The 11504-nt window shown below is 32.1% G+C and overlaps 1 protein-coding gene across 1 annotated transcript in view; it reads left to right on the top strand.

Annotated features, from left to right (window-relative positions):
• The window catches only part of LOC106460531 (TAF6-like RNA polymerase II p300/CBP-associated factor-associated factor 65 kDa subunit 6L), a 47409-nt gene extending 40626 nt beyond the window's left edge, over window positions 1-6783 (top strand). The window contains exon 10 of the mRNA XM_022387278.1: window positions 4083-6783. Within this exon, the coding sequence (XP_022242986.1) occupies window positions 4083-5000 (918 nt within the window). The 3' untranslated portion in view covers window positions 5001-6783. The remainder of the gene's footprint in view (window positions 1-4082) is intronic.
• Window positions 6784-11504: the final 4721 nt, after the last annotated feature.

Raw genomic sequence — 11504 nt, forward strand, 5'->3', positions numbered from 1 at the left:
TAATAGTCTAAAATAACTTAAAAAGATCCATACTTTTAATTACTTTTATAATAATAAATAAAGAATAAATATGAAAAACAAGAAATAAAGTACTTACACAATCTTCTTTTTCTTGCTCTCGATTGCGAGGACAGTTAAGCCTGATTTTTTAAATGATTATAGTGAAGCAATAAACAATTTTTATTTAATTAAATAATACGCCAAAGAATATAGACTAATAACGTGCAAAAACTAGATGAACTCACTTACCTCTCAAAATTTTCTTGGCTTTCTAACAATGCGACAAAAGCCGTTACAAATTCTTCCGGGCTAGTCGTTAACTTCCCACGAGAATGAATCTTGTACTGTGTGTGAAATTAACAATATTCTGTTCAGAATACAACGTTATACAATACACCATTTGATAGATTGAAACCTCGACTTTCTATTGGTTATAAGTAATATATAATGAAACATAAGAGAGAAATATCAACCAATTGTGAAAGAGAGGATGTGACAGGTGGGTGTGGCAGTAGGGGTCTTATTTTCGCTTTGATAGCTCTGTAACAAAACAAAATTGAAGGCCATAGAAATTATGGTCTGTTTGAGCAATATCGATTTTATAGAGAGCATTTTACATTTAATTTCGTACATTTTCGAGGGGTGATGGATAAAATAGGGGTGTGCGTTTAGCTGTAACGGCAATTTCTAAAGTGAGTTTCACAGCTTGTATTGTAATAATGGAGACAGAAGAGAATAAATTGTCTCATTAACCCTATCGGCACAGGTACCCTTTATTGCTCATGACACAAGGTTTTAGTGTCTCACATTTTATTAAACTACTTTTTGTTTATGTTATACCAATCAGAATAGCATAATAATCCATATTTTAATAGTATACAAGTTTTAAGTTCTTAATTCTAAAAAGAAATATATAAAAAATCCTGAATTTCCACTAGTGTAACACACAACAAATTTTGTCTTAGCATGTCATCATAGCAATATATATGTGTGTGTGTATATATATAGGTAACCAAATTAGTGGCAGTAAGTAATTTTGTAACAGTAAAGGTAAAAGTGATGTTAGAATGCGTTATAGCAAGTTTGCTTACGTAACTGTTTATGAATCATTTGTTGCATAGTTCAAATGTTGTGAATTTGTGTCATGTTACAAGAACCTTCTCAGTTTTTCTCTTGTTGCACTGAGCATTTTACATCGTAATGTCTCTTAGTTTGTAGAAAGTTCTAGGCCTCAGTCGTTTAGTATACCTCGTGTGAGCGTTAAAGTAAGTTATCTAGAAGCGATAGTTATAGCAAGTTTGCTTACGTAACTGTTTACAAATCAGTTGTTGCATAATTCAAATGTTGTGAATTTGAGTATATAGGTTAAAGTAAGTTATTTAGAAGCGATATATTAAACTTCAAATGAATGGTCATGTATTTCCAACAAAAAGTTTTAGTGAAGAACATTAGGTTATGATTGAAACACAAATGAAGTCTGATAAACTAAGATACAAGCTGGAAAAGCCTGAAAAAAAAAAGCTTTGAATAAAGTGATCAGTTAGTTGAATGAACTTTGATGAACAAGCCACAGAGCTTTTTTTGTTTAAGAAAATATCTACTAAAAGTTAAGAAGTCTGTCTGTTTTATAAAATAAGCAACAGATACTTCAGTGTTATGTTGTTATTGTTTTGCAAACATGCAAAGTGGACTTTTTTTTTAACAAGAGCAGGTTTTAACAATATTATTAGCAATGATTGAGTCTCAAATTTTGGCTAATACAAATATTTGTTGTAATGTCACAAAATACAGAAAATAATTTGTATTTCCAAGAAGTTCCTGAATGATATTCTCTGGTAATTAAGTAAATTACGTTTTTCTAAAATTAATAAATATATAAGTGCTTACTTTATTTCATACAAACAAGGTATTTTAAAATCAGTTAAAGTTAGCATAATTTTTGATAACTGTTGTGAGCTAGTCTACTCTCCAGCTACACAGGGAAGGTTTAGATTACAGAACCTGTGTTTCACTGTGCTAGACTATATTTTTACCTGACATTTTAGAAATAACTTAACAAATATCTTAATTTTCTAAGTATCATAGTTTCTTAACACATCCTATTGGACTCGTTTGAAGTTTCTTCACCCAGTAGGTTTTCAGGGACTCGTTGCATAGTTTCCTATGTTTCAAATGGCTTTAAGATACCTGAGAAACCAGACCATAAATGTATGTTAAGCTAAAATTGATTTCTTAATTCTCTTATTAAAATAGTATATTTCCCTGTGCCAATAGAGAGGCCAGCTTCTTTGGTGGTCTCAATATTTTGACTTTCCTCTAGACCATCTGTTCTGAGTATTTTCAAAGTGTGATGTAGGAATCTTTGCACAAACTTGTTAATGCTAATAAAAATTATGTCTAAAAGGCAATAATGGCTTGCTAAAATGTAGGGGCTTTTGGCAGTAATGAAGGAATGAGAATAAACCCATAGCAATATACAAGCTAAAAACGATTTTGTACTTAAATTACATAAAATGACACTTATGTAAATCATCTATTTACAAGTACAAGGCATATAGCATTAAAATCATTACACAATAAATAGTTATTATAAACAGGAACTTGCCCTAAAAAAAAGATTCTACGTATGTTTTGGTGTCCTATGACACCATCTTCAGGAGTAACAGTAAAGTCATGGTTGGGACTTATATACCCTCAGAATCAACAGTAAAGTCATAGTTGGGACTTATATACCCTCAGAATCAACAGTAAAGTCATGGTTGGGACTTATATACCCTCAGAATCAACAGTAAAGTCATGGTTGGGACTTGTATACCCTCAGAATCAACAGTAAAGTCATGGTTGGGACTTATATACCCTCAGAATCAACAGTAAAGTCATGGTTGGGACTTATATACCCTCAGAATCAACAGTAAAGTCATGGTTGGGACTTATATATACCCTTTAGAATCATTGACGTACCAATACCTTGGTTGATATGATATCTGGTCTAGGAGCAGAAATAATAACAAATAATAAAATACTGGACATATGTTTTGTAACTCTGGGTTGTTTAAGCTTAGATGGCATTATTCGTATGTAAATGATTATGTGGGTGTATAATTTCCGAACATACCTTTACCATTACTCCTTAAGATGGTGTTATAGGATACTGAAACATATGTTGAGTCTTTTTTTTTTAGGGCAAGTTACTGTTCTTAATAACTATTTATTGTGTAATGGTTTTAACATTGTATTCCTTTTAATTGGAAATAGACTTTACTTTATATATAAAGAGTTTAACAATTATGATATGAAGTAGAGTTTTTCAATTTAGATGGAATGATGGCTAAAAGAACAGTTTATTGAAACTAGCATTTCATAAAGGCTAACTGTGTTAATGTTTTGAAAGAAAGTTGTTAACATATTCACTGCCACCAGTAGTATTAATAATTCCTACCCTAGTGCCATTCAAGAAGTGCTGAGGAGCAGTCACAGTGTCCCAAACTCATATGCCACAAGAGAAATTTGATTTTGAAACATAATTGTCTGTGACCCACTGGTGTCATGTGTTCCATAATTTAAAGTTGGTTATGACCCTACTGGTGGGGCACAGGGTGGTGAATGTGTTAAGGTAACTTGACCATTGAGTTTCAGTATCTTGCATTGTATCTCTTCTTATAATTTTAATTTTTGAAAATAAAAGGCATCAAATTTTTGCATACAGAATCAAAGTAATAAAAAAGTTTATTTTGATATGCTTATTTTTTTTTGAAAAGCTTTCATGTGTACACTAAACTAAGACTGAAAAGAACACAAAGATGTAAGTAAATATTGTAATTTGTCCACTCAAAAGTGTCTTATTACATATTTTAACTTACTAAGAATTTATGATTAATATTCTGTTGAAGAGCTATGAGCCTATTAAATTCAACTGTTTGAAACTGGTATTAAATGCTAATATTTGAACTGCCATTTAGTTTGTAGAATAATGAATAAAACTTTAGGGAAGAAAAAACAACATTATGTAAAGACTGTTTAAATGACAAAATTGTAGAATTATGAAGTATGTTTCTAATACTATGATTTAATATTTGTTTTAGGGTGTATCAGAATTGATCTTGCTTGATCAGAGAAGAAAATTCCTGGATGAAAGCAACAGAAATCCATCACTTCTAGATCTAAATGAAGAAAGTTCTTTGGAGTTTACACAAGACGACATGTTAAGGGATAATCATAACTCAGAAATACACCAAACCCCCACAAAATCAAAGCATTCATTAGATATTAAGCAAGAGCCTGAGGATGTAAAGATTTCAGAATACAAAAATTGTACAGCTACCTCTTTGTTTGCCATGTATTCAGAATTGTATGAATATTTTGGTGATTCTCTGGCTATACGTCTTCCTATCATTGCAATGGATGGAATTTACCAAGAAAAGCATGTTCCTGAAGTCAGTGTTTTTTCCACCTCAGAGTTGCTTCAGAGTGGAGAAGAAATGTTAGAAACATTTTATGAAAAGGACGAGGAGATGAGAAGCAATAATAGCATAGAAGATGACAACTCATATGATGATAGAGATTACAACTCTGCCATGAGTGATGATCATGAAGCAGATCCAGTAGATCTCCAGATTAAAAGCACTATCAGTGATCCTACACTTGGTATCAAACTTACAATTGCTAAGCTTCGTAGAAATAAGCCTGTTAAAGAAGAGCCAAAAACTAAGCTTAAAAAGATAACTATAAGAACCTCAAAAGAACCTCCACAACAGGAACCAGTTTTTGATTACACACCACTTACTATATCAGATCCTTTCATTGAGTTTTGTTTTGAAGGGAGTTCTCCTGTTCCTAAGAACCAGCTGAAGAGAAAAAGATTGCAGAATCCTGATAATGCAGGCTTTACCTCCTCAGCAAATGTGTTAAAAATGAAATTGAAAGGAAAAATGAAGAAACCTTGCATAAAAAATACAAAGAGAAGAGTTTATAGTACTGGAAATCTGGAAATATCTTTGTAAATTAAGATAGGTTTCTTCATCAGTTTGAGATTTGTTTTTAATATGTGTAAATAACTCCAAATGTTTCTTCATGACCCATACAAATGATTTTTAATTACTTTAAAGATTACGTTGGAGTTTGGAAGCAAGGCAGAGATGGTAAAAACATGCCTTGATGTATAGTGTGCATAAGATAAATTTTGCTGAATGTCTAACAAGGTGTAATACATTTCTTTTAATTTTGATACAGTAATTATTGATGTTATTAATATACATTTCAGTTATTTAATGATTCTTAGTTAGTTAAATATAGAATAGCAATTTTCAAAGTATTGAAAAATGTATTCTTGCCACAGGAATGGTACCAACTATGGAAACTAACTTTTAGTGTTAAAAAGTTTTCATCATTCATATCATTTCTAACTCCATATAATATTGGTCTTGACTTTTGTAATCCACATATATATCTGTTATGAAATCTTCTGGACATGTTTCATTAATAGGAAAGTATATACAATATTGGTATATTCTCACATTACTTCTAGCAGCTACAAACAACATTGAAGATAAACACAACTGGTACATATATCATCACTTTTGGTTCGTTAATTTCTCTATAAAAGATTTTAAGAGTACCACACTCCCGTAATATAAACTTTTAAAATCAAACAATGATTGAAGCTTTGACAAAATTCAGATCTCCTATACCCTTTTCTTAATTTTATCTATTACCACCAGGAGTGTACAGTAACTGTGATAAATAATAAGGTGAATTGTATTTGATAATATTCACAAACTCTAAAAATGACTTTTTTAATAATTTGCTACAAAGGGATTGTTTTTTTCTCGTTTATTAGGCAGATTAATGGTCTTCTATTTCAGATGGAGTATTTTTCTTTACTGACACAGTATACTTCACATTTTGGTAGAAGGTTATAAAAATTACATAGCTTAAATTGCTACATAACTAAAAAAGAAGTCAAGGTGTTTATGTATTGTAAAAGTGCAGAGAAAATTGTATGTGTAAAATTCTCATGATCAATATACTAGTGAATTTCAGAAGTCACTAGTACGCCATTTTCAGATTTCTCTAGTTTCATTAATGTCACTGACTTTTACACTTTTGTCGTAATTTCAGAATTTTATCAGACACAGCTCACAGTCTCAATCGTAGACGAAACAGCGTAGCGCAGAAAACGATATTACATAATATCAGTGTTTTAGATTATTCGGACACCTAAATGCCTGTAAATATCTTATTTTTTCCAACTATCAAAATCAGACATTTTTATTTCCATCAAAATGAAAAATAGTAAGATAAAATTTTGTACAACATCAACTTGGTAGGAAACCTCAGACCAGCCTCAAGGTATATAATTGTTTTTACTCCTTCTACTATGCTATCATATCTCTGTCCTTCAGTGACTTAGCGATAAGCTCGAGGGCTTGTAATTGTTCGATCACAACGGCAGACACAACTCAGATAGCCCTTTGTGTAGCTTTGGGATAACATAAACTTACCCAACTTTATTTTTTATTTATGATTATATCTTTATAATTTCCAGTACACCTGCTGATGGTTATTGTCTTTCTAACAAGTTGATTGATTCTCAAACTCGGATAAACACTTTTCAAAATAATTTTCCATAGTTTTTGTGTTAATTATATGAAACGGTAAAAAATTTTTGTTGAAAGTTAGAGTGACTTTTTTTTTTATACGACGTATGCTTCTGTTACTGCTAGCCCTAATGAAACCTCAAGAGCGAAACGTTGTGTATAATAAAAAAAGGTTATTATCTGGAAAGTGTTTTATTTTTCTTATTTCTAACATTATTGTCAAGTTCTCTGTTGTTTTCAAAGGTCTAAGTAATGTTTTATAAGTGAAGTCATTGAAATTTCTTTCCTAGAAATTAGGTTTATATTTATTGAAAATGTGTTTCGAATGTAAAAAAAAATATATTATTTACTTATTCTTCGAAGTAGAGCACACCTAAACAGAAACTTATTATTTACTATATAAAAATCGTGCGTAGGAAGAAGGCGCGGCAAGTACTATCGCACCCCCTAAATTGTACCCATTTATTTATACGATGTATTTAAAAGGTGTAAACTGCCTCGGATACCATGTAAATGGACAGTTTTCAGTGAAACTTGGAAAATATTATCCGATGGGACACGACAATCCCGTATGTCTTTGTCGCTCATTTCCTTTTTCCTCCAAAAGTAGCACCTCTTTTATAAATTTCTTCCGACGCTTCTTAAAACCTTGTGCTAATTACATGATTTTCTCTTCTATGTAAAATTGTTGAAGGTAAAATATATATCGGCGTTATCAGTGGTATATTTTCGCATTACTATTGGCAACGATTACCCGAGCACGGCCGTATGGTTAGTGTGCCAGACTGTGGAACTGAAGTTCCGTAATTAGTGCCGTTGCAGCAATAAATAAATAAAATCGAGCTTTGCATTTTGATGTCATGGGTGCGTTATCAGGGTAAGAGTCATATCCTGCTATTCGATTCGAGTAACCCAAGGGTTAGCGGTGAGAGGTGTTGACTAGCAGCCTTTTCTCTCTTTTATTACTTCACGATATGGACGGCTAACGCAGATAACCCTCACGTAGTTTTGCGACAAATTGAACAAAAACATATCTATATATACCGAAGTAATGAAACTACATTATCAATTTGTTTATCCTGTATTACAATGTTAAATATTTAAGACGAGGAAATAAGTGTGAAATGTGTTCTAGACAAGTTTTCTTTAAGCCCCCCCCCCCAAAAAAAGCATACTATTCTTTCAACCTATACACACGCAAACATCGTTACACTTCAAATTTAATGAACAAAGTGTATTACTTCAATTATCTATATTATTTGTGGTTATAATGATAAGAATGAGTTATTTCTAAAGTAACCCGGATGTATCCAGAAGTTACAAAAGATAAACCTTTTACTCACTTTGTTTAGGTGAAAGCTTTTAAAAATCGTTCCATATTTGCATATCTACAGAATTCACTTTCAGAGACGCTCGAGGTATTGGTTCCTTGTTTTTTATAAGCCCAAATTGGTTTTCTCCCGCCACAGTGTTTTAAAGACTATTAAAATTAAGCGCTAAATATATCGAGAAATATTTCTTTAGGTCAGGTAATTTGGATTCTTTGAGATAATGGTTCTTTGGATACAGTTGTTTCTTCAAGTATTATTAAGATTAAATTTAAAAACATAAGATTGACGAACAATGATGCATGGTTAAATATACATACGTATATTAAGTAGTGAAACATTAGACGAAGGACAAACAAATGGCTAAAGAAGGAAGAAAAATGTCTTATTTTACTTGTTTATGATTTTGTAACATTTTACGTTTTTTTATTAACATTTGTTATGAAATAATTACATTTCATAGAAGAACAGCTGAAACTCGGAAATATTGTTTTAGTGAACTGTAATGCAAAAAATACCTCGAAATATTGTTGGTAGCATTATTATTTAAAGTAATTGCGTTATCGAGTTCGAACTGATAACGACGTGAAAAATAAGTGTCTGGAGTTTGAAAGATGAGCTGGAATTTATCTGTATATAAATATAACAAAAATACATATTAAACACCAATATTAGGATACAAAACATCACATTTGTAGCAGTTTTGTGGTTATTTAAAACCATTTTAATGTTATTTATTATTATTATCTATAATATCAAGTTTGGATTAAACACAATTTTCATACGTTTAAAAGTTACTTTTTCACATTGACTTGAAAAATTAACACTATTCAATGAAAAGGATTTTCCATTAGCAATATTGTTGGCGGTAAGTTCTTCATAATTTCCACTCAGAGTGCACTGGACGTTGTATTGTTTTCACCCGATAATTCAAAAGAACCAGCAAAGAAAGTATCACGTCACAACAATATATTTTGATGATTTTTAAACCTGAATTCTGCATAATAATTACCTAGATTGCATGAGCAATAGTTTTCAAGTTGTCACACATAAAAATTCATTAATCAAATGGAGCCACCTAAAATACGAAAATTACAAGATCTTCTGAGTGAAAGTAGAGGAGAGTGCATAATAATATATGAACTATGCCATTTCTACTATATGCGGTGCCGACGAAGCCTTTCGCTCAATACCAGCGCTTTACAAGCCAGCTGGAATACAACTAATTAAGGTCATAAATATGAATCTTATTTTATGCAATCAACATCTGACAAACTTAATTGGTTAAAACGTACGTTAGGAGGCAGCATGACAAAGTAGTTAGTGTTTTGAACTCGTAGTCGAAAGACGATGGGGGTCGAAGCTTACGCGGGACATAGTGTGTTCTCGAAGCAGGCACTTTATTTATCCAGCTGTATAATAACTATAGGCGGATAGCTTGGGGTTAATCTGCGATGGACTGGTAACCCATCCAAGGAGAGTTGTGTCATCAGTTCCATTTGGTAGTACCACAGTAAATCGGAATTGAGCACTGGACTTATGTGCCTTACGAAGGCGTGACAGGGATTACCTTACTTACTATGCACAAATATCTCTTATGTAGCTTCGCATGAAAATTCTAAACAAACAAATAAATAATATTTCGAATGCTTCATAAGCAATCAACTATCCTTGAATGTTTAAAAATAAGATTAAAACCAATGGTTTAGTGCTGAATTTTACAATGGTGGTGTCCTGAAAAACTTTATTACACGTGTGACGTCACCATCAGGATAAAGATTCAAAACCTAATATCCATTTATGTGAGTCCATTTTAACTAAAGAAAATATATGCAGGACTAATTATTTAAGACTACTTACCTTTGCAATAAATTGAGTACGCATATATTACCGGGAGCAAACACGCAACTCAACTTCCCTTAAATTAAGCAGCACGGAAAACAACAACGACTAGGTATAATATATACAACAGTCTCCTTCAAATTCAGTTTTAGCAAGAATATTATCCAAACAATATTAATAACTTACTTTTACAATGCTTTGCACACGCCCTGTCCATCCAACAAGAATAAGCAGAAAAAAGCGACCTTTGTTGTATAATATGTAAATTCTACAATTACATATAAGCCTTTTGAAAGTGTGTACGTTTTAAACACACAGTATAATTGTAAAATATATTTTGCTGAGAGTTTTAATAGCCCATTCAAGTGGCATAGTAACCCTGTGACGTATGACAATATCAAAGAACTTCTCTAACCTTACAACACCAGTCTTTAACAAAGTTGGCCACAATAATTACTTTGTTATTGTAGAAATTTTACATTATAGGATTTATTTAAGCACACTTATTATTAGGGCCTAGCGTGACCTATTGTACTTGAACTGTAAATCCGAGGATTTGTTGTTCGTAGCCTGTTACTGCAAAAACACGTTCTGCTCTTTGGGACAATAGATCCACTACAAGAGTAACAGCCATACAAGAAATGGCGATAGGTGTTGTTGACTAACTGACTTCCCTCTAGCCTCTCAGTTCAAATTGTTAGAATTTTCTATATCAGATAGCCTTTTGTATAGCTTTGAGTGAAAAATTCTACAAAACAAACACACAAATACCTTTCACAACAAAGCACATGAATAAACAAGCATCAAATATATAAAAAATATACAAAAAATAAAGTTCTAACCAGGATGCACGTGGATAAAACGACAAAGGGTTCGTGGTAACGTAACTGATTAGTTTTAGGAAGAATATTGTGCAAACAATGCTAATAACTTTTACAATGCTTTGTACACCTCCTGTCCAGCCAACATTATTATAAGTTAAATATGGAATTTAGTGATGATTGAAGCTAATAATTAGTTTGAGAAAACTGTTGACAAATTACACACAAAGAAAGTGAAAAAATATAATTTTTGTAACTTAGATGGTAAAGCTAGACATCCAAATAATTAATGAAAATAATCCTGACAATTAATAATTATTATTTTTTCTTTAATAGCTACACATAATACTATATAACGGGAAGAGTTTAAGTTAATCTATCAATTTAAATTATTTCATGGTCTTTTAAAAGGTCGTGTTGCTCTCTCAGAACCAAAGCTCTGAGCTACTTATACCGCCCACCGCGAAAAGCAATTGTTGAGAATTTCAATCATGCAGCTCAACAATAACATACGATGAATCTACACTTCTTTAAGTTACGTCACATTTTGAAATGTGAATGATAGTGTAATTAATTCCTAACAATTTAATGTAGAATAACTTGCTTGCGAAATAAAATTTGGAATCAACGTTATTCATGCCTGTTCTCCCGTCATTTCAAAAGTGAATGCCTGCATGTGCAGCTTTTCAACCGCAGCGCGAGAAGCGGCCACCATAAACGGGAGACAGACACCACGGTTCACAATATATACAAGATAAACCAATAATGAAGTATTTTGTATGAGACAGGTAGGTAGGTTTTGATTTGTTCTGTTTGTTTTTGAATTTCGCGCAAAGCTACACCAGGGCTATCTGCGCCAGTCGTCCCTAATTTAGCCGTGAAAGACTAGAGGGAAGGCAACTAGTCATAACCACCCA

The sequence above is a fragment of the Limulus polyphemus genome, unplaced genomic scaffold (genome assembly GCF_000517525.1).
Source record: "Limulus polyphemus unplaced genomic scaffold, Limulus_polyphemus-2.1.2 Scaffold788, whole genome shotgun sequence".
Classification (NCBI taxonomy): Eukaryota; Metazoa; Arthropoda; class Merostomata; order Xiphosura; family Limulidae; genus Limulus; species Limulus polyphemus.